The sequence below is a fragment of the Typopeltis vanoorti genome, chromosome 2, assembly GCF_054136105.1.
Source record: "Typopeltis vanoorti isolate ZY-2024b chromosome 2, IOZ_Tvanoo_1.0, whole genome shotgun sequence".
NCBI classification, from domain to species: domain Eukaryota; kingdom Metazoa; phylum Arthropoda; class Arachnida; order Uropygi; family Thelyphonidae; genus Typopeltis; species Typopeltis vanoorti.
The window spans coordinates 35,407,724-35,432,620 of record NC_143550.1 but is presented as its reverse complement, the minus strand read 5'-3'; the positions used below and the strand labels follow the sequence as shown (position 1 = coordinate 35,432,620).

Below are 24,897 nucleotides of genomic sequence, written 5' to 3'. Positions count from 1 at the left end.
TTCTTTTTGGAATTGTGTGAATAGTTGAAACAGGGCTAAATTTGGAATTTAGCCCTGTTTCACCTTGCAACCTCCTCCCATTTTATTAATTTTTTTTTTTTTTTTTTAAATAAAGATTTAGCTAAGGATTTCATATTCCTTCTTCAGCACCTTCTCATCAGAGCAGATTGTTATGACTGTTTGAGGGTGCTGATGACTCCCTAGTTTTTGTATTGGATGGTGGTATGAATCTTTGTGTATGTAAGTTTTTCAGTAGATTGTGAAGAACAGACAGCCTGAGTGAAGATATACAAGTGTGTCTAGAAATGGAAGAGAGATGTTTTCAATCTTGATGGTAAATTGAATACATATTTGTGTTTGTTTACTTAAGTGGTTTAAGAATGTATTTAATTTTTGACAACCATGGGGCCAGATGACAAATATATCAACATATCTGAGCCACACTTTGGGCTTTAGACTTGCTAATCTAGAGCTTAATGCTTGAAGTCTTCCATGTGAAAGTTAGCTATGAAGGGGAAAGTGGTTAGCCCATGGCCATAATTTCTTTTTGCAGGTAGACACCATATCCAGTTTACCATTGAGATTGGAAACAATAATTCTCTTCCTTTTCTAGCCACTCGTCACACATCTTCCCTCAAGCTGTCTTTCACACTCTACCGCAAACCTACACGCGCATACAGGCCAATACATACACAAAGATTCATATCGCCATCCAACACAAAAACTGGAGGTTATCAGCACCCTCAAACATAGTCCTAACAAATCTGCTTCAATGAGCAGGTGCTGAAGAAGAAACATGAAATCATTAGCCAAACCCTTATTAAAAAAAAAAATAGCTACAACAGTTTACAAGTTTACAAGAAAAACAGTTTACAAGATCCTCAACAATAATGCTATGAAAGGTAAAAAAAAATTACAAAAATGCCATAAACATGCCATACATTAAGGGAATATTGAATAAAATAAATAGAACACTACAGAAATACAATATTAAATCAATTTCAAACTTCCTGCAAAATTAAAAAGTATACTAAGCTCATCCAAAGATCCTCTTCCTTACCTTGCCCACCTGAGGGGGGGGTACAAAGTTCAATGCACCTGCAACTTACCCTAGATAGGTGAAACAGGGCTAAATTCCAAATTTAGCCCCGTTTCACCTATTCACACAATTCTAAAAAGAAAAGATAAACACAAATCCACATTAAATTCCTTCACTATGGTAAAACAGGCCTGTCAGACCATGCACTCCAAACATATCAGAGAATTAACTGGAAAAGCACCAAGTCCCTACGTTGTACCTAACTCTGGTTTGAAAGAAAATTCAAGGAAGCTTGAGATAACCATTAATTTAGAGAAAGATGTTGGAAGTTTTTTCCCACTTGGTTAGACTATAATAAATTTAGTTTAATCCTTTATCCAAGTGTAAGCAAACAAAGTTTGCGCCTTCAGGACTGAGGCTACTCGTGGTAAAGGTGGACCAGGCTCCCATCACTACTTGTCTTAGTATATCTCCCATAATGCAAAGCACATCTCCTTGCAGACATGTATAATGCTATGCATTAAGGGAAGAGCCACTACCCAGACCGGTTTCGACCTTTTTTGAGGTCTCGTCAGTCTTGTTATACTCCCTCTCCCATAGAATGGGAGAGGGAGTATAACAAGGGGTCATCCTGATAAACTGTATAAGGAGGGTGTGAGGACAGGAATGAGAAGATTCTTTGCATGGACAATGGTTGGTGAGTGGAATGCATTGCTTGAGTATGTTGTGAATGTAAACATTAAATCAGTTTAAGGCACAGTTGGTGGATGAGCTGTGTGTGTGTGTGTGTGTGTGTGTGTGTGTGTGTGTGTGTGTGTGTGAGAGAGAGAGAGAGAGAGAGAGAGAGATGAGAAACAAAAATTCCAAGTAGAACTTTCTCTTTTCTGTTAAGATTTTAAGAGTAAACAGTATAAACATTGTATCCTCCTTTTCTAAGTACATCAGGCATTGGACCCATGGTTGTTGCCATCTTGATATGATTCTTCCATTGCATTCTATTTTGTGCAAGATGACTCAGTTTGTGTATAGAGTTTCCACATCATTTGACGATGTCATCGCCACATTCTCTGTTTGGTCTTTCTCTTTTGTTCTTTCCTTCAATTATTCCAAATAGCAATGTTTTTAGTTTTCTCTCATCATTCTACATATATGGCCAAATAGATGTAGTTTCTTTTTGATTATTTTCTGGATCAGGTTTTCTTTTGGTTGTATTCATCTGTACATTTCCTCATTGTTCACTTTCTGTATCCAGCTTATCCTCAAGATCTTTCTATAGCACTTCCTCTCAAATTCCAATATCCTCCTTTCAGATTCTCTCAGGAGTACCCAGGCCTTGCATCCATAGAGCATGCTGCTGAAGATACAAGTTTCTACAATGCGCAGTTTAGTTTGCATCTTTATAGCTCGGTTCTTCCATATTTTGTCCATGGCTTTTAAAATAGTTGTTGCTCTGGCTATTCTAATTTTTATCTGTTTTTTGAGGTCCAAGCCATGCATCATGTGGCATTGAAGATATGTGAAGTGTTCCACATTTTCCAGTTGAAATCTGTCTATCGTAACTCTGTTCAGTAACTCCTGTTGTCTGAATATCATTGTTTTAGTTTTTTCAAAGTTGACATGTAGTCCATATCTTTTTCCTTCTGTGTATAGTGTTTGCAATGTCTGTTCCAGCCTTGCTGCATCTTCTTCAATCAGGACGATGTCATCTGCAAAGCAGAGGTAGTTTATTCTCATGCCATTTATCGAAATGTCTCCACCTTCTTCTTTAATCTTATCTAGTGTTCTTCCCAGATGTGTGATGAAGATGATTGGTGATATTGAGTCCCCTTGTCTTGTGCCTTGACTAGTGGCAAACCAATCTCCAGTCTCACCTGCTATTCTGATTTTTACTTGTGCTTAGCTGTTTATATCTTTCAGCAGGCGGATCAATTTATTGTCCACACCATAGGATTCCAAGACAGCCCATGTTATATTTTGGTCAATATTATCAAATGCTTTTTGGAAGTCCACGAAACAGCAATAAATTATTTTGTTCTTTCTTCGAGCTTTCTCTACTGTTAGTCTTAGTGCAAGTATTTGTTGCACTGTACTTCGATCTTCTCGAAATCTGGCCTACTCATCCGAAAGATGTGCCTCCATATGCTCCTTCAGGTGTTCTTTAGTATTTTCATCAGCACTTTGCCAAGATGACTCATTAATGCAATAATTCTGTAATTGGTGCATTCTAAAGCACTGCCTTTCTTATGAAGAACAACCAAGACCGATTTTTTCCACCCTTCGGGAGCATATCCTAATCTCCATATTTCATTACATAGCTGATGTATTTCTTTTACAACTGATTCTCCCCCATATTTTAGCATCTCGCTTATTATGTTATCATTTCCAGGACTCTTGTTGTTCTTGAGATGTTTTATAGCCTTATTCACCTTATTCTAAGTACAGGGTGATCAAAATTAAAGTATCCCTGTTTAAGGCCTTGTGGAGTGCCACTCAGTGAGCTAAATGCTGCAAATCTTTGCAAGAATACTTTTGTGCATCATGTAGAAGCGATATCTGAGAGGAGAAAAGGTAGTTCCAAAGTTCACCACCAGGAGCGCTACAAATGCCAAATGCATATGTATACCACACAACTCAACAGGTGCAAACCCTTTCCCCAACATGTTTGCTCATGAAGCTTTACTACCTAAACAATTGCAATGCTGTTGCTTCACTCTGCGAATTTCATTGCCTGAACGAATGTTGACAAGGTCCACTTTTGACGAAACTGGATTATTGGGAGTTAGACCTAGCTGAGGTCGCAAACTGATCAGTTCATATCAAGTGAATGAAGTTGCTTGCTGTTGTGGAGCAGGCCATGAATAGCAGCGTTGGTTCTTGCAGTGCACGTGCTGTATCAAGACTGTCTGTAGAATTCTGCATTTCTGCCCATTGAAGATAACCCTGACACAGGAGTTGCACCCACAGGACTTTGGCGGTCCACTGACATTTGCTTTAATATTTCTTGTTCAATTGGAGTTGGACGCTGTGTGGTTGTGGATGATTTTGTGGGGAGATGAGGCATCCTTTCACCTGAACAGAGCTGTGAATACCCATAGTTGCCGAGTATGAGCTATTCAAAACCCACATACAGTCTAACAAATTACATTACATTCACCCAAAGTTATTGTCTAGTGCAGATTTACAGCTTCCTTTATCATTGGGCCCTTCTTCTTTGAGGATATTTGCCAGTCAGGTTCAAAAATTATTTATCATATCCCAATATGATAAATAATTTTGTTACTGCACCTGTGCATCAATGGCATTTTCATGCAGGATGGGGATCCCTCCACACATTGGTCAATCTGTACAGGAAGTTCTTCGAGAACATTGCACGGAATCTAGAGTGATCAGTCTTCCATTTCCCACTGCATAGCCACCTCGTTCACCTTATTTGACCCTCTGTGATTTCTGGCTCTGGCGATTTCTAAAAGACAGGGTTTATTAGGATCATCCTGATAAATTGCCAGCACTGAAAGCCTGCATAATGTAGCATGTGCTTAACATCAATCCTGACCACACACACTGTGCAAAGGATGCAGTTTGTGTCTTTCTGGGAAGGGAAACACATTGAACAGCACAGCCCATGAATTCATAGTGGAAGTGAATAAAAGTTTGTTATTTATGCTTCTGTCACTTTTCTCCTTATACACACACACACAGAAAAATTACATCTACATTCAGTACATCATACGGTGCCACTGATGGTGAATTTTAGAACTTTTTCAGATATTGCTTTTGCATGATGCACAAGGTCTTAAACAAAATTTCTTTCGTTTTTACTGTTGCACTTTTTATGTCTTAATTTTCTGAAGAAAGACATTTAATGGGTGAAACTTCTAGCTCATGTAGCATCAATGATGCCTTTTGGTTGGAACAATCTGGGTTAAAATTTTATCTACTACCATGAAGAACATTTATAAGGGCTTTTAACTGACAATTGAAGTGAGTTATCAAGAGTCACATGTAGTGGTCAGCTATGGAAATTTTAACAAAGGGCTCGCATCGTCGAGGGGAAAAAAAAAATGCCGTATTTCACACAAAAACTTTTATTAATACAGCTGGTGTACAAATTCCAATTAAAAAGTATGAGATGACAATCAACCTCTAAAAGCTATCATTTTTAAAGAAATATTTCATGATCTAAACATGAAATATTTGCACACATTCAACTGTGTTAATTTATCTTACATAAGAAAAACATTTTTAACTATCACAATATAATAACAATGAAATCTTTTATAAAACATTTGATTGACTATTGGATTTACCATATGATTGGCTACCAGAATGCAGAAGGGCAAAGATAGCGCATGCGCTTATTTTATTTTCAAACTTGGGCACATTCATTATAGAGGAATTGAAACAGTAATTCCAAATAATCTATACACTGCTGAATAGACTAATTTTTGTTAGGTTACCGTATGAATTTGTTGCTTAATATATTTAAAAAAAATTTTTTTTTTGAAAAAATAAAGTAAACAAGAACAAGGGGCTCGCAAATTTGAGAAAAATTTAACAAAGGGCTCACATGAGCCCCTTATAACGCACCACTGATCACATGGAAGTAGTAATAGTAGTATGGTTTTTATTTTAATAACTCAATTTTTCATGCTGCAAAACAACCAAACCCATCAAACGAACACATACAGTTAACAGAATATTGTGACCTCACGGTCTTAGTTGCTTTGTCAGTAATTCTAAGTACAAAGTCATTAAATGCAAGCTATTTTCTTTATTGCTTTAAATTATTTCACCATTTAATATATAGAAGCCATGTTTTCTCTTCCATTTTCCCCTAGACTTCTGCTGTTTTATGTATACTTTTTTTAATGTGATTCCCACTTACGGAAGGTTTTAAGCCTAGTACATTAGTACTGTGAGGGGCTATGGATTTTTTTTTTTTTTTTTTTTTTGTTGTTGTTTTTATTAAATTTTGTGTTTATTTTTTACATAGTTTGAAAACCTCTCTAGAGACCAAACATGGAACTTTTTCAAACTATTTCAGGCCTTCATTAAGCAAGGTGGTATTTGGTATAAAGAACATGAAACAAAAGATACAAGTGGATGGAATTGATATAGAAAATGTAGAACAATTCACATATTTGAGAAGTAAAATGACACATGATTTGGACTATAAAAAAGAAATAAAGATCAGGATTGCAAAGGGAAGAAAAATTTTGAAGGCCATGCATAACATTTGGAAAAGTAAAGTGATCAGCCTGCAAACAAAACTAAGAGTACTGGAAACATGCATCTTTAGAAGTGTATACTGTATGGATCTGAAATGTGGGTAATAAATAAGGAATCAAGAAAAGGAATTTTGGCATTTGAAAGAACTTGTTACAGGAAGATTCTAAGAATAGGATGGGTACAGAAAATCACAAATGAGCTCTATCAGAAGATACAACCAAAGGAAATCTAATGCAGAAGATTATACAATGAAAGCTGCAATTATTTGGACACATCTGCAGAATGAGTGAGGACTGGAAAATGAAGGCATTCATGTTTGGTATTTTGGATGGTGTAAACAGAAAAGGTAGACCATACTGAGAATGGATAGATGACATAAAAGAATGGAATTGTGGTGTGGAATGGGTTTACAGGAACTGCGAGACCGTGCACTGGACAAAGAAAGGTGGAAGAAGATAACGAATGAGGCATCGGACACCAACGGGCAGTGAGCCCATGGTTCGTGATGATGATGATTAAGCAAGGCAGTGGTCTCACACCGGGCAAAGAAATTCATCTCCCAAAGGGCAGTCACAACATCCATACCATGGTAGTATTTGAATCTGCTAACCTGCTACCTGTCGATTGGTTGGAGAGTAGATATGTTAACTACTCAGGCAGTCTGGCAAAATTTTCTTTTAGTAATAGAATATGTTTTATATAAATATTCTTGCATTTTGTGATAGAGAAAAATGTGCTGAACAAAACAGATTCATATATACGGTGGTATTTCTAGTATTTGTGATTTAAAAAAAAAATGACATTTTTATATGATACTGGTGTTGAAGTTGTGGATTTTCCAACAGATTAGTAAGATGGAATAGGAGATATTGGATAAGTATCAAGTTTTATGGGTGCAAAGTTTTGGAAAAGAGGATATCAAGTAGAAGCCAAGGGATTAACTTCTTAGATTGCCACTGTTCAGCTTTGTTTACTGATGATAATGGAAAATTAAGGAGAGAGTTATAATAGTGTGATAATGTCATCTGGGATGATTTAAATAAAGTGATAGCATTGTGGAAAGATGATTGGGGTTACAGTTTTAATGTTTCTATGCACAGATTTTGCAATTTGGTAAGTACATTGCTGCGTACTGTATTTGGGAGATAGTGGGATGCAGGCTCTTAGGGTGAGAGTTGACATTGAGAGGATCATAAAAGATGATCCTCTCAATGAAGAGATTGTTACAGTTGAACAGACCTAGTTGACTGGTTTCTTTTGTTGGCGAGAAGATATTGGAGAAATTCAGGAGACAGGTAACTAGGAGAGCATCAGGACTCTGAAAATGTTAGTTGTGAGGAGGATAGGTTGAGAGATTGTGGTTTCCTGAGATTGGCTGATAAAGGTAATAGCAATGTTAAAGTTGGTCAGGTGATTTTACCAAATTAGTCCATAAATCATTCATATAGTAGAGAAAGGAAGTATTGAATGAGAAACCATTTCTGGAAATGGTATAAGTTTAGGGAGCAAGGGGATGAAGTGTAAATTTTTAATATGGAGAACTGGTGGATGAATAGAACGGTAAGAGGTTGTTATGAGTATGGAGACGAAATGAATGTAAGATAAAATATGACAGATAGTTTGATAGGACCTCCTGTGATAAGTTTTCTTCTTCCCCATAGGTATTTTATTCATATTCTTATACAGGGTGTTCGGGATAAATTTGACATATTTATAATTAATTATATTTTTCCGTAAGTTACATGTATTAACACACACTTCTCTTCATTTAAAAGTTTGGACCCTTCTTCATTCATATACAAGATGTCAGAAAGGATGGATAGCTGGAACCCACCTGAATCATGGAAGAGAATAACTTGTATCATGATGATTCGTGCCCGCCATCAAAATAAGGATATTACGACTGCTGCCCAATGCTCCCTGAATACAGTAAAAACAATCAGGCATGAACTAGAGACTTGCAATGGTGACTACGAGGATGTAGCAAGAAGAAAGATCCCTAGCAGACGATCTGATTGCGTTCGTACAGCAGAATTCCTCGCAAATCTGCAGGAACAGGTGTTGAAGAACCCTGGCATTGGAATTCGGGCTTTGTTCGTGGAGTTGCTAACTGTAGTCAAGCCCTGGATAACAAGGGTAGCCAATGGTAGGCCGTATGTATGGCAGCAGGATTCGGCCCCTTGCCACACCTCTGGGAAAAGTCAAAAATGGTTGTCTGAAAATTTCTACGACTTCACCAGTCCAAATGTTTGGCCTCCAAACTCCCCAGACCTTAACCCCATGGATTATTTTGTATGGGGCGCAGTTGAAAAAGACACCAATCGCACTTCCAGTAATACAAAAGCCCAGTTAATGGATAAAATTAAAACAGTTTTTGCGGCCCTTCCCAGGGAGACTGTAGCATCAGCTTGTTCGAGGTTCCGAAGCAGAATTGAAGCTGTGATCGATGCTAATGATGGTTATTTTGAGTAAATCTTGTTGATAGTATTGTAATTAACTCTGCCTGTAATGTTTTTTTGTCAATTCATTAAATTTAATAGATACAAAGAAGATTTTCTTTTTCCTTACGAAACTGTCAAATTTATCCCGAACACCCTGTATATGTAAATTAGATACTATTCATTGTTTATACAGGGTGTTTCATTACAAACTTCTAGGGTATGTAGGGGAGGTCAGGATAGATCAGGTTTTGATTAGCAACCCATGCCCCCAAAACATGCTGTTGCAATGGTACAGGTCCAAAAACATTTCGTGGTCTGTGCTGACACGAGTTCACCCACTGGTATGGATCGGGCCATTAACATCAGGGTGTGGTTTGTGGTGACTAGGGAAAGGATGTTTACATAATTTTATCATGAACTAAATCACAACAAACTGGTGATTAGCAAACAGGTAGACTTATTTTGGTAGCGTCCCTTACAATCAACAGTTTGGATCACCCCTCAGGTTGAGTTCATACTGAAACCATAAAAATCCTCTTCCTAGTGATAATGCAGTATTGTTGTATTGATGCACATCACATTAATCCACAGGGACAAATTACATGAATGCTGACTATGCCAACATAATGTTAATGTACAGCGAAGCTCAATGTAATGGAAGGGCTGCACGTCGGTTATATGAACAGTGTTTTCCATATCGTTAAGTCCATTGCACATCCTGTTTGCTAACATGAATCATCAGTTTTGGAAAACAGGTTCATTCACTGCCAACAGGCATGACTGGAGCTCCAAGGACTTGATGTACATTAGGCAACGCATATAGTTTCAACTTGACAGTGCATCGCCACACTTTTCACGTGACACCTGGCACTACCAAACATGGTGGCCCAGTGGTGTGGCATGCATGTTCACTGGACTTAACCCCATTGGACTTTTTTTTTTTTTTTTTTTTGTCTGTGGCCACATGAAGTCTCATGTATAAAATCCCTGTAGAGTCAGTAGAAGGTTTGTTGGCAAGGGTACTGACCGCAGTTGGCAAGATCCGAACCATGCCAGGCATTTTTGAAAAATTGCATAAGAACTTGCTACTTGGGTGTAATGCATGCTGTGAAGATGGTGGTCACAACTTCAAGCACATTTTGTAAATGTTTATGAAATTAAAATGTAATTTACCCTGTGTCTGATGTTTACATTCTTTGTGATGTGCACACAAACTGTTTTCAACCTGTACCACTGCAACAGTGTGTTTGGGGACACCCTGGTCCCCTACATACTCTAGAAGTTTGTAATGGATATTCTGAAACACACTCTATACATAGCATTCAGATCATCAACAATGTGTAAATTAAATAAGGGAATCTTAATTTAGAATATTATTACATATATGAAATGCACATTTTACATTTTTTTCTTATTTTAGCTCATTTTCCTAATGTGAGAAGAATTAGTGAACAAAGTGAATCTCCCACAGCATCACCTCTTAATCATCCTCATATATCCCCATCTCATATGTCACATCCAGGGAATAATGTTGGCGGTGCTGGGCTTCTAAGCTCCTTGAGGGGTGGAGCTGGGAGTTTTTTGCGAAATATCAGGGACACATCTTCTCGTGTCATGCATAGTGTTCAACAGTAGGTGTATTTTTTGTAGTCAGATGCTGTAAAAGTAATGTTTTTAACTTAGTTAAATTAGCCTGGTGTATGTATATTTATTTATTATGTGAATTGCATTTTTTACATTCAGCAGGTATGACAGATTTATTACTAGTATGTCAGTAGTTGGATACTTCAGTGTTTGCACCATTCTTATGTGCTGTCAAAATAGTCACATCCTTAACTGAGACTCCTTCTGATGTAGTGATGAGATCTCATACTTTGGCCTTGAGTTGCATCTTTCACATGCTTCTTGAGAAAGTTTTCTCACAACAGAGAAAACTTTCTGCAGTGCAATTATTTGTCCATGCAACACTGAACCACCAAGTCTGTAGCAACATTTGACTAATATTTCATCCTGTTACCCTCCACTTCACACCATATAGCCTCAAACTCACTGCTACATTGGGACACTATTACTATTATTGCTTTAATGAGTTTCTACTGGACTCAATCTGATATAAACTTTAAGCCACAATATCTTCACTAAAGCAACAAGCTCAACCCCTTTATTCTTGATGCTCCTGGCATTTGTGTATAGACAAAACGTTACTTCGTAACTCAATAGTATTATATCACTTCCAGCAATCCTTTCATATCTTCTCTCTCTCTCTCTCATACAATATTTCTTCTTGTTCTTGTGCCTTATCCCATCTATTTGGGGTTTGCCTTGTGAGTCCTCTTTTTCCATTTTTTCCTATCTTGTGCCATTTCTTCAGTTGCTCCACACTCTTCCATGTCTCTTCTCACCACTTCTCTCCATGCCTTTCTTGGTCTACCTCTTCCCATCCACATTCAGATTCATAGTCCTATTTACACTTTCAGCTGCTGAGCCCATTCCACATGTCCAAACCATCTTAACCTGTTTTCCCCCAATTTTTCAGTTATTGGTACCACTCCCAAACTACCTCTGATAAATTCATTTCTAATTTTATCCTTTTACATTATTCCACGCTGCCACATTCATCCTTTGCTCATGTATTTTCTTTATAGCTCAACACCTTTAGACCAATCAGGACAATCAGGATTTAAACACATACAACAGTGCTGGCTTTCTCCATCCTGTGCTAATTCTACTGGTTACCTCTTCATCAATCTCACCACTCTCTAACACCGAGCCTAAATATCTAAACTTTTCTTTCCCCTCCAAAATATAGTTTTCTATCATTACTGAGGTATTCTCTTCATAATTTCTTTCTCCACTAAAACAGCACTCTGTATATTCTGTTTTTGTCCTACTTAATCTTAATCCATTGCATTCCAAGGCCTTTCTCCACTCTTCCAATTTTGAAATAGCCCTCTCTCTCTTGTATGCTCAATCAAAACTACATCGTCTGCAAACATCATACACCATGGCACCTCTCTCTGCACCAATTCAGTAAGATCATCTAATATCAATGAAAACAAATATGGAATAAGGGCAGAGCCCTGATGTAGTCCAACTCTCACTGGGAAATATTCAGTGTCACCACAGGACCTTCTTATAGATGCTACCGCCTCATTATACATATCTTGAATTATTGAGATATGGTTAAATGATTTTTGTTGGAGTGCTCTCCAGAGCACTTTTCTTGGAACTCTATTGTATGCTTTTTCAAGATCTATAAATATCTTGTGCAAGTTGTTTCTTTTTTCCTCTATACGTCTCTATTAGTTGTATACAAAAAAAAATTGGTTCAGTTGTTGACTTTCCAGGTATAAAGCCAAACTGATTTTCTAATATTGAATACAATATCAGGAAATTTATAATATTTATTACTCTTATTATTTATTATATGTATTACTCTCATAGAATATTTATTTCCACTTAAATCATTTGTGCCTTCAAGTATTACCATCTCTTTTACTTTTCTTTGCTGTTTCTGTATTGCAGTTGTTCCATTCTTTATTTTTTTTTCTCCTGAGAAGCTGAAGTAGTCACTTTACTGTCAAGGACAAATTTAATTAGCAAATCACAGTATCATGTTACTTCTATATTTTTTCTCTATTTGTTCTCTTAGCTCTGTTGTTCTGCTGAGTTTATGATGCTATTTTAATCTTATTTTATCTATAATTTATCTTATCTTATTTTAACAATATATGTCAGCTGATGTATTAGGAAATACTCTAAAATACAATAAACTCAGTAAAACCCAGTATAATATACTAAAAATACACTAATTAATGAAAAAAAGCACTCGAATATAAAATCACTTATGTTTCAGGAACTTCAAAAATAATTGTTGCTAAGTATGATCACTCTTACCCATGGTGAAAGTTTAGGTACATCTTTTTTAAATTTGAATTTAAACATTTGAATTTTGTTCAAAATGATGTAGATTTTTGCCTTAAGAAATGTGCATTTCTTTTGGACACACACATGCACACTGTGTGCATGTGTGTGTCCAATTTTTAATTTTTATTATGTGTGTGTCCAAAATTTAATTTTTATTACATGAAACCTCATGGATTCTGAAGAACTTACTGGGGACCATTTCACATTACACAGCCCATCAGCTGGACTAACTCATTTACTATATGCTACATAATATTTTTGTCAAATAATTGTGTGTTCACATGCTGATTTATTTGTTTTGCAGCTCCAAAAATCCAACTTTTTGGAAGAGTACAAGCCCTGTGATTTTCTATATGAGATCTGACAATTCACATTCAATTTTAAAACCTTGTATAAGTATTCTTCTCAGCTTAATGAGAATTAAATCAAAACATGAAAGTCTCATGTTTTGTTGTTCTTTTTAGACATGTAATGGAGGAAATGTTTGTGAATGAAAGATGGAAGACATTTTCAAGAATTTCTACCTTGAAAATCAAGGGTTTACTGTATCTTTATTACCCATGTTTTTTCTGTTCTCTCTTAGATATCATCGAAACTTTTTAGTTAGATTTTTATTCTCAGATAATAGCATTTACCCGCTATTTCATGCTCGTCTGTAAATGAATTCAAGAAGAGATATGATAGATATAGTTTTGATAGTTTGGATCTCCCACGATGAGTCTACTGACTCCATGGAGATACCCATAATAATAATATCCCCCCCCCCCTCAAAAAATAAAATAAAATTTTATTTCTCTTGAAATTTCATACCAGTTCAGCATACATGCCACTGTTCGAAATGGGAGAAATTCTGCATTTTCAACTGTTGGAGCTTTGTGGGTAGTTTGTAATCATCAGCAAACTAATTCATTAATAATGGCATTTGCTTTAGTAAGTGTTGAGTGTATTAGATTTGAAGATGTCAGAACCTAAGTGTATCTAATATAAAATATTTCCTTTTATTACAGAACTATAGCAAGGCAAGATTTGGATTTTAACTATATAACAACTAGAATAGCAGGTAAGTTAAATACCAGTTAAACTTCCTTGGCATTGTTTTCTTTGTATAAGGTAGTAATTTTTAAACAATGGTTAATCAAAAACTTTTAACCAATCATTAATATTAATTTTATTTATTTTTGTTGTTGCAATTCACTGCAACAAAAAAACTGGATGTGCTTCATGCAACTTTGGGTCATCTCTGCACAAAATACATTTCACTTAAAATCCTGGCTATCATCATCATCATCAAATTCCTGACATTTACCCTCAAAGGGTGTACAGGATACGATAGTACTACATAAAAATTTACATCATTACTAACTTCCTATGTACAATTTTCTGCCAAATCAATCTGTTACCTGTCAAAGCTACAACATTGTCAGATCTTATATTTATATATCTATCTTCTAAGGCACTTTTTACCGTATCAATCCACCTATATCTTGGTCTTCCTCTGGGTCTTTTTACTGCCAACCTGGCAGAGAACACTTGTTTTGCTAATCTTTCCTCGTCCGTTCTGTTTAAATGACCATACCACCTGAGATTAGCTCTGCTAACGCATTCCTGGATGGTGACAATGTCAAGTTCTTTCCTGATATCCTCGTTTTAATATGATATTGCCATTGATGCCATCTGTTCACACCTCTAATCTTTCTCAGGACTCTCATATCTGCGGTCTCCAGTCTTTGGTCAAGTGTTTTACTTCTGACCCAGCTCTCAGACCATAAGTTAAAATTGGTTTGAACACTGTCTTGTATACGGCTAATTTAGTGTTTTGACTAATTTCTCTCTTATTCCATATAAATTTATTCAATTGACTTCCTACCATACCAGCTTTGTTGATTCTGTTGTCTATTTCCATATTTAATTTACCATCTTCACAAAAAATCATGCCTAAGTAGCTGAAATGTTTTACTTGTTCTATAGGTTCTCCAATGCGGCTGACAATTTCAATGCTTCTGCCTATTTTCATTATCTTTGTATTTTTATTGCTGACCTTCATGCTGTATCTATCACAACAGTTATTCAATTTAGTCAGGGAATCTTGCAGACTTATAGCAGATTTATTTACAAGTATAACAGCGTCTGCATAAAGCAAAGAGCTGACATTAACATCTCCAATTTTGATATCAGGTTTAATACCACTTTCCTTCATAATGTAATCCATATAGATAATGAATAACAGACGTGATAATGTACATCCTTGTCTGACACCAGATTTAACATTAAACCATCTCCCTGTACCTCCTTCAATCCTAACTGCTGACTTACAACTGAAATAAAAACTAAGTATTGCTTGATATAATGCCCCATTGACACCATATAACTGCAGTGTATTGAATAGCTTCTCTCTTGGCATCTTGTCATATGCCTTTTCCAAATCGACAAAACTTAAATACAGATCTTTGTTATATTCCCATGCTTTCTCGACTATTTGTCGTGAAGTGAAGATCTGATCCTGACAGCCTCAATTTGGCCTGAATCCTGCTTGTTCTTCACCAAGCTTTTCTTCCACAATTCTTCCCAACAGTTTCTCAAGTATACTTGCATAGATCTTGCCAGGAACACTCAGTAGGGAAATACCTCTGTAATTCTCACATTCAGTTTTATTTCCTTTTTTATATATGGGTACTATGAGAGCTCTACTCCAATCATCGGGAATTCGTCCCTCTGTCCAGGCTTTCTGAACTATGCAGTGCAGCCACTGTAAGACTCTTATACCACCATACTTAAGCATTTCCAGTCGAATATCATCTTCTCCAGCTGCCTTTCCACATTTCAAGCCTTTGATGGCTTTTTCTACTTCATGTATGGATATGTATTCCTGCCTGCATGCCTGGTCAGTGTTTTTTACCACTGTGCTGTCATCACTGCTTATTTCATTTAGCAGTTTTTCAAAATAATTACTCCATACTTCAAGGATATCTTTTTCTCCCATTTTCATGTCACCTTTATCATCTCTAACTCCTTTTACAGCACTCTTTCCTCCATTCCTAAGCTTCTTCAACAACCTCCACAATATTTTGCCACCTTCTTGATAAAGTCCTCCCATGACTTCTGTTTAGCTAGTTTTGCACAGTATTTAGCATGCTTGCATTTGTCTCTGTATTCTCTAAGAGCACAAGCTGACTTACTCGAGAGGAATTTTTGATATGCTTTCTTCTTTTCCTTCACTGCCTCTTTAACTTCCTGTGTCCACCAGGCAATTTTGATTTTTTTATCCTTGCAGACAACCTCACCACAAGCCTCTCTGGCAGAATCAATCAATGTTTTCTTCAGAGTTTGCCACTGAATCTCCAAGGTTTGATTCCTGTTGTCAAACGTTTTCATTTTTTCTTCAATAATCTTTGTGTATTTTGTCTACAGTTCACATCTGAGAGCTGCTCAACTTTTATTCACTTTAAAACTTTCTTACATGTTATTGTTTTCATTATGAAATTCAATTTTATCCTGCTCAAGACTAAATAGTGATCACTTCCAATTTCAAATCCTCTGTACACTCTGGTGTCCTGCACCAGGGAGAAAACATCACTCAACAATAACATAGTCAATGAGATTTTTCTTATTCCTTGCCTCTTCTCTCCATGTGAATTTGTGCACATTTTTATGTTGGAACATGGTGTTAGTAATAACCAGTCCATGTCTTGAGCAGAAATCTAACAAGTATTTGCCATTATTATTAGCTTTGCTCTTTTCTCCAAATTTTCCCAAAATATTTTTATATGTCTCACAATCATTTCCTACTCTGCTATTTAGATCCCCAACAAGGACCAACTTTTCCTTTTTCATTGTGTCAGTTGTTTTTTCTAAAGCCTCAAAAAATTCCTCCACTTCTACCCCTTAGTAGAACCTTCTGTAGGACCATAGGCACAAACAAGTCTCATTGTCCAGTTCCCCATTCTCATATTTGCCCACATTACTCTACTTGAGACTGACTACCATTTAAGAAGATTAGCCTCGTATTTTGTGTTGAATACTATGGCTACTCCTTCTTTTCCTTGATTGTCATTGCCTGAATATAACATATTGTATTTATTGCTCAGAAAGATCTCACCCGTTTTTGTCTTTTTTGTTTCAGTCACCCCTATTATGTCGATCTGGTACTTATCTAATTCCTCAGCTAGCTCCATTTCTTTTCCATTCAGGCTTCTTATGTTGATAGTACTGATCTTTAACTCTGGTGATGTTGAGTTTGGGTTTGTTTTCAGATTTGTTCCAGTAGCTGACTTTTTGCTGTTCGCCCTGGTTCCCTGGCGAAAACAACGAGGGCCTTGTTTAACCGGGCGACGCCCCAGCCATCATGAAATTTTGTCATGTCATACCATCATTTTTTATTTTGGTTTAACCAATAAGAATATAAATTGCCAGCCCATCCTCGTTTGTTCGGTATCCAAGTAGATACCCAACAGGGTGCACCAGGAGAAAGTGAGGATTGGACATTAGGTCAGAAGCCCTGGTCGGTTCTCCACATTCCTTTAAAGGCTATGTGGAGGTACTCGCTCAGCATAATATAAACCAAAATAATATCTCGGCGTTTCGACCTTTACATTATGGTCATCATCTGGAGTATATACATGTATACAAAGAAACAAACTTCACTGCTATCTACATTGTATGCTAAAGTTACATTGATTTCATCAACTGTTAAAAGTACTGGCCTCTCCACTGGCAGGGGAAAAACCTTACTATAAGTTAGAGTCCTGTTGTTATTATTATTATCTATTAAGTTACAAAAATAAATTAACCTAGAGAGCAACTTGTTCACACAAATTACTCATATAAGTATACATATAAATTAAAATAAACCACTGTGGATGGTAGCCAATAAAAGCTGAAAAATTGTCTAGTGTCGTAAAGTCAAGGTTTGCTGGAAAAGTGGAGTCATCCAAATTCTTGGGATTTTTATGCCACCATTATTGTTAAGATTAGGATGGTTAATGAAAATTTCACAGGCTTCTTTAAATTTCCAATTTGGTGTAAAGTGTTAACAGCATGATCTGACTGGCCTGCATCACCAAAATTGTTAAATTTAATGTGTTGCTTGTGTTTTTTTTTTACGGTTAGGGATTATACATCCAGTTTCACCAATATAAGGTAAGTTTAGAGGTGCAATAGATACAATATACTTCAGGATGAGCCAGTGAGGGGGGGGGGATCCTCAGTGGAGTTGAATATGTTTTTTTTAATTTTATAGGTGTTTTAATTAAGAGTGGCATTAAGATTTTTAATGGCATAGAATTCTATTATTTTATCTGATAACTCTTTAATGTATGGGATAGCTATGGTTTTACTGTATTTGTATTTTTTGATGAAGTTTATTGATAGTATTTTTTCTATAACCATTATTTATAAATGTATTACTAATAATTTGTAATTCTTATTTAAGATCTTGTTCATTAGAGCAAATTGTTATAGCTCTGTTTTTTTGAGGGTGTTAATGACTCCAATTGCGAAGGTGGTGATATGAGTTAGCACGTATACATTGGCTTGTATGTGTAGGTGTTTGCGGTAAACAATGAAGGATAGATGCCTGAGGGAAGATGTGTCACCATTTTATCCTTTCCTGGATACACTGGTTGCCTGGTTAAACAAGGCATCCAATGTTTTTATTAAGGAACTAGGGCAAACAGTGAAAAGTTGGCTACTGGATAGAAGAAGAAACCCAATCAGAAGAACTGAAGAAAGGAACCATCAGTATAAGGAGTATTAATGGGAAGGAAATTGAACTTGCAGAAGAATTGTGAAAAGTATCACATGGATCTAATTGGCATTAATGAGACAAAGAAGACAAAAACAGGCGAGATCTTACTAAATAATAAGTATAAGATGTTATTTTCAGGCAATAATGATCAAAGAAAGGAAGGAGTAGTGATAGCATTCAATACCAAATATGAAGATGAACTTGATTGGAAGGCATTTCCAAGTAGAGTTATGTGGACAAACTACAAAATGGGGACATAGACAATGAAACTGATTTGTGTGTGTATATGGTCCCACAGACAGTTCTAAGGAAGAAATGGAGGAATTTTTTGAGTCATTAGAACATGCAGCTGACAAAGAAAATGGTCCTTGTTGGAGATCTGAACAGCAGAGTAGGAAATGAATCCCACCAGGCACATTTTGAGGAAATTTGAAGAAAAGGGCAAAGCTAATAATAACAATGAGTATTTACCATTATTATAAGCAAAGAAGAATATTCCAACAGCTTGTAAGAAGAGGTCTAAATTGGCTGTCAGAAGATGCCATCAAAACTGCTCAGGAAAGGAGGAAAATGAAGGCCACAGGAAATTTGCAGGAAGTATGGCATTTGAATGCAGAGTTTCAATGACAAGCCAGAAGAGACAAGAAAAAATACTTTAACCAGGAATGTCAACAAATAGAAGACCAAAACAAGAAAGGAAACGCGAGATCTTTTTAAAAAGATCGGGGAACTGACACGGAGGTTCAGTGCCAAGGTAACAGTATTGAAAAGTAAACATAAAGGATATCTTACAAAAGCTGCAGACTTCAAAGAAAGATGGAAAGAGTATACAGAAGCCCTTTCAGAAAGGACTTCAAAATTACTGAGAAATTTGAAGAGCAGGATTATACACAGGAGCTAGTACCACTGGAGAGTGAAGTGAGGTGGGCACTGCAACAGCTATCCAGTAAGAAAGCCCCAGGAGATGGAATACCTATTGAGCTACTCAAAGCCCTGAGAGAAGAGGCAGTTAAAATTTTAACAGCTCTATGTCAGCGAATTTGGATCACAACTACATGGCCTAGGGAATGAAAAAAATCAGTTTATGTACCTTTATTGAAGAAAGGCAATGCAAGAGAGTGCGAAAATTACAGAACTATAGCACTGATTTCTCATGCAAGTAAAGTCTTATTTAAGATCATTCAAAGAAGACTGGAACCATTCATGAAGTGAGAAATGCCAGATGAACAGGCAGAATTGCAAAAAGGCAGAGGAACAAGAGATCAGATTGCCAATGTGAAATGGATAATAGAAAGAGCACAGGAATATCAAAAAAATGTCTACCTTTGTTTCCTTGACTACAGTAAGGCTTTTGACTCTGTAGATCATGTGAAACTGTTGTTAAAAACAACAGGAGTAACAGCATTTCATTATCCTTCTGAGGAATCATGATGATGAACAAGAAGCTACTTTCCAAACAGATCTTGGAGAAAGTGAGTATTTCACAATAGGTAAAGAGATGCGACAAGGATGTAGTTTATCTCTGTGCCTGTTTAACTTGTACAGCAAATACATTTTAAGAATGGCAGGGCTGGAAGAGTCTTCAGTTGGAATTAAAATTGGTGAAAGAAATATTAAGTATGGAGGTATAAAAGTTTTGCAGTGGCTACATTGCATAATTCAGAGGGCCTGGTCAGAAGGTCGAATTCCGAATGATTGGAATAGAGCTCTCATAGTACCCAAAATAAAAAAAAATAAAAAAATAAATTTCTCAATAAAAAAAGGAAATAAAACTGAATGAGAATTAGAGAGGAATTTCTTTACTAAGTGTTCCAGGTAAGATTTACGCAAGCATACTTGAAAAGAGGTTGAGAAAGATTGTGGAAGAGAGAGACTTGGAGAAGAACAAGCTGGGTTCAGGCCAAATAGATGTTATCAAGATCACATTTTCACTTTAAGACAAATAGTTGAAAAATCGTGGGAATATGACAAGGATCTGTACTTAAGGTTTGTAGATCTGAAAAAGGCATACAACAAGGTGCCTAGAGAAAAGCTTCTCAAAGCGCTAAAATTATATAGAGTAAATGGAACATTATACAGAGCAATACATAGTCTATATTTAAGTTGTCAGTCAGCAGTTAGAATTGAAGGAAATATAGGAAGATGGTTTGATGTAAAATCAGGGGTAAGACAATGATGTACATTATCTCCACTTTTATTCATCATCTCTATGGATCACATAAAGAAAGTGGCATTAAGCCTGATTAGAATTGGAGATATCAAATTTAGCTCTTTGATTTATGCAGATAATGTTGTACTTTTAAACACATCGAGTGTAACTCTCCAGGGTTCTCTAACTAAATTGCATAACAGATGTAGCAAATTTGGCATGAAAATCGGCAGGAGCATAGAAAACTTCAGCAGCATTCTGAATGGAGATCCTATAGAAAAAGTAAATTTTTTCAGCTATTTAGGCACAGTTTTTAGTGAAGATAGCAGGTTAAATCTGGAAATAGATAACAGAATAAGCAAAGCTGGTATTGTGAGTAGCCAGCTGAATAAATTTATATGGAATAAGAGAGAAATTAGCTGAAAACCAAACTAGCAGTCTACGGTGTTGAAACCAGTTTTAAATTAATGATCTGAAAGTTTGATTAGAAATAAAGCACTTGATCAAAGACTAGAGACCACAAATATGAGGGTTCTGAGAAAAATTAAGGGAGTGAACCGATGACATCAATGACAGAAGCATATTAAAAATGAAGATATTAGAAAGGAACTTGACATTATTAGCATTCAAGAATGTGTCAGCAGAGCTAATCTAAGTTAGTATGGCCACTTAAATAGAATAAGTGAAGAAAGGTTAGCAAAACAGGTGTTTGATGCCAATATGGCAGGAAAGATATCCAGAGGAAGGCCTAGGTCTAGGTGGTTTGATTCAGTCAGAAATGCCTTAGAAGCATGAAATGTTAGCTATGACAATATTGGAGTGCTCACAAGTAATAGATTGATTTGGAGGAAAACTGTTGATAGGAGATTAATAATAATGTAAACTAAATCACGTGGTGCTGTCATAGTAACCTGAACCAGGAAATTGATAAAGACCATGACAATCATCCAAAAAATGTGAAGTTAAAATTCGCCATCTTGCAGCAGTTACATTTGAAGAATTTGCATTTTATTAGTATTTAAATATGAAACATAATAATTGTAGAAATATATCATAGGTTTCACAAATATTTTCTATGTAGGAGAGATCAGTGATACTGATTGATCTATAGGGAAACATTTATGATCCTATAAATATTGATTTTTGAGGTTTTTTGTGTAGTAAAAATGAACTCCTGTTTTACTAATTTGAAGTCTCACAACTCTAAATGTCTAATTTTTCTTGTATACAATATGGTTAACATATAGACAGATTTGAATCTCACATGCTGAGATCTTGAATGATAGTGGTCATTTTTAGCTTTTGTAAAAACAACACTGTAATAATATTTATTTTTATGCTGCTTAAAACTAAATGGTGATATTTCCCTCTTTCAAATCCCACGTATGTATCCTGAACCAGTGGGAAGATAACATTATCAACAATAAGTCAATAGTCGTTGTCCTAATTCCCATTAATATGATATTCTGCCTACAATGTGCTCAATCTAAAATTGCTGACCTTGATTGCCCATGTCACCAATCTTTTCAACTTATCATGCAGGGATTCTCTAATAATATAGCTGACAGCTGATATAGATTCTCTGATTCTATATTAGCTGTCTTTATCATTCTTTTCAACAATTATTAGCATTCATTACTTGCCAACTGGATATTACTGTTTAACCCTCCAACCAGCCAGGATGTATATATATACGTCCAGCTAAGTCTGGATACGATTCAGTACACCTGTTGAAAGAACATGGATAAGAAGTTCAATTTGGCTGTTCTGTCCTTTAGAAGGTGCGATAATCCTTCATGCTGTAGAGAACACTTAACCAGATTATCTCGCAAAGCTGAGTCTCAGTTCTCTATAACAAGGAACTCAGTTTCTTGTTTTATGCTGGACAACTGGACTCTTAGTTATATTAGAGAGACAAAATATAGAAATTATTTTTATTTTCTCTTTTTATTGTACAGTTTTAAATTCCAGAACAAAATATAAATCCTTGCATACTTTCTTCACTTAAATATTGCATTACCTTAGAAAACCAATGTTTAATGTTTTTGTGCTGATTTTATCTAATCGCTTACTCGACAGAACATTTTCTTTATTTTCAAAAAAATTAATTCACGATAATTATTTGAAATATTATTTAAAAAAAAAAACCGGCTACCGACGTTCTAGATCAGGGTTCGGCAGGCTGCATGCAGTCCAAACATGCATTTTTGGTGGCCCATAAAAGGTTGGCCATACTTACAAGGCATGTGGCCTGTAAAATTTTATCATCAAGAAAAGATGTTATGGACAGACATTTCAAGAAGATGTTATCTACTAGTAAATTGCTAGATGGTTAAGTAGAGGTGCTGTGCAAAAAATATTTTTTAATTTACATGAAGAAATAGATATTTTCATGACAGAACACGAAAATACTGTTCCACAACTATCGAATAAAAAATGGATTATGTCTCTTGCATTTATTCATAAAAATAGCATTGAAATGTGATTATTTTTGAACTCTTTTAATGTCGACATTGATGACCTACCATACCGACTACAGATGGAAGTTTTAGAATTGCAACACAATGAAATATTAAAGAACGCATTTTTGTTAGAAAATATCCCAAAAAATTATCGATGCCAAAAAAATTTGAAGGATTAATCAGTTTCGCAAAGAAGATGATAGTCACATTTGGAAGCACATACATTTCTGAACAAGCATTTCTACCATGAGTTTTAGAAAAAAAAAAATTCTTTTACACTAACTGATGAACGCTTGCATGCTTCGATTCGAATTTACATCTCAGGTTATAAAGTGGATCTAGATAATTTGACTAAGGGAAAACAATCACAAAAGTCACATTAAGCAGGGAGACATACATATTGTGATGCATAAAACTATATTACTTTGTTTTTGCGTGATAATAATTTTTCATTGAGTTTCATTTACATGTTCATTATGAAATAAATGGTTATTATTTAAATTGATATGTGTTTCATATCTCGTACTTAAAATATTTCTATGTTTTTTTTAAGATTGATATAATAAAAATCGATACCTTAAGTATATTTTTCACTAACTATTTTCTATTAATTAAACGTTTGTGGCCCAAATATTAAAAATAAAAGTTGAATGTGGCCAATGAGTCCGAAAAGGTTGCCAACCACTGTTCTAGATTGTTATCTTTGTTCGAAATCATATTTTGATTTCGAACAAAGATAACAGATTTCCTGAAGGAAATCTGTGAATTATTCTTAGACGACTTTGCTTTATAGAGAATAATATGCAATTCTTTAATCATATCACTAATTTTTTTTCAAAATATCGTAATCTACTGTTCTTTGCACTTTCACCTTGTTGGTTTTCCTTATAAACGGTCTTTACAAACTGAAATAAATGGTTATTATTTAAATTGATATGTATATATTTTCTGCTAGTTTATATATTTTGCTCCAATTTTAAAGTAAGCAATACTTTGCGTATATTCTCTGATACAAAATATGTATATGTGCATGCATCAAATGTGAAATTTCATATTTTCACAATAGAATTGAACTTTATTTCAACTTTGATAGTTTTACACCCCCCCCCCTTCCTGCTGCAACATTACCCCACACCCGAAAACTGTTATGAAACATAGGTACAGTTTTTATTTAATTCATCATTTTTCCATAGTAATTGTTCCACACAACATTTAATTTTTTGACACAGAAACTAGGTTTTGATTATTATAAATTAGCAAATTATAAATCGGAAAATATACACATTATTTCCTGATTATTATAAATCAGGAAGTTATGTGATATTGGGTAATAGGGGAAATTAATATTTAAAAACACTGTCACCCTACAAATGCAATATCAGAATAACATGTTTCGAATGCCTGCTAATCAATCAGAAAGATGGAAAAACAAAACAAGGAATTTCAGCCTGTAAAATATTCAGTTATTGCATGAGGCACTTTAGTGTGCTTCCTGTTGGGCATGTTCTTCTGATCTGGTACCCAGTGGGGAGGGGGAGTCAGTAATCTCAGGTAGCTTACAACTTATTACTGGGCAGAAAGGAATATGTATATAATTAACTTAATTATATTCCAAACAATTCTGAATAGTAGGGTAAATCATTCTCTGAGATGTTTTATTTCTTAATTTTTGAAACATTCTGTGTACCACAATCTTGCCTAATGCAACTCTTTTTCAAATATGCCTGTTATAAAATTTTTTTTTGTAAATAAGAATACAGTTTGCCAAAATTTTGTCTATTAAATTTTCATAGCAGTGTGTGCCGCAGATTAGAAATTTTCAAAGTAGCATGAATAATATTTTTTTATTACAAAACAGCAAAGTTTGATAATAAAAATTTCCGCTACAATAAAGTTCGACAGATAGA

General features: G+C 35.4%; 1 protein-coding gene across 4 annotated transcripts in view; it reads left to right on the top strand.

Moving 5' to 3' along the window:
• The window catches only part of aux (cyclin-G-associated kinase), a 482,129-nt gene that overhangs the window by 160,434 nt on the left and 296,798 nt on the right, over positions 1-24,897 (top strand). For all 4 annotated transcript variants that reach the window (XM_090404291.1, XM_090404283.1, XM_090404277.1 and 1 more), the window contains exons 10-11: positions 10,130-10,340; positions 13,644-13,696. In XM_090404291.1, the coding sequence (XP_090260417.1) occupies positions 10,130-10,340; positions 13,644-13,696 (264 nt within the window). The remainder of the gene's footprint in view (positions 1-10,129; positions 10,341-13,643; positions 13,697-24,897) is intronic.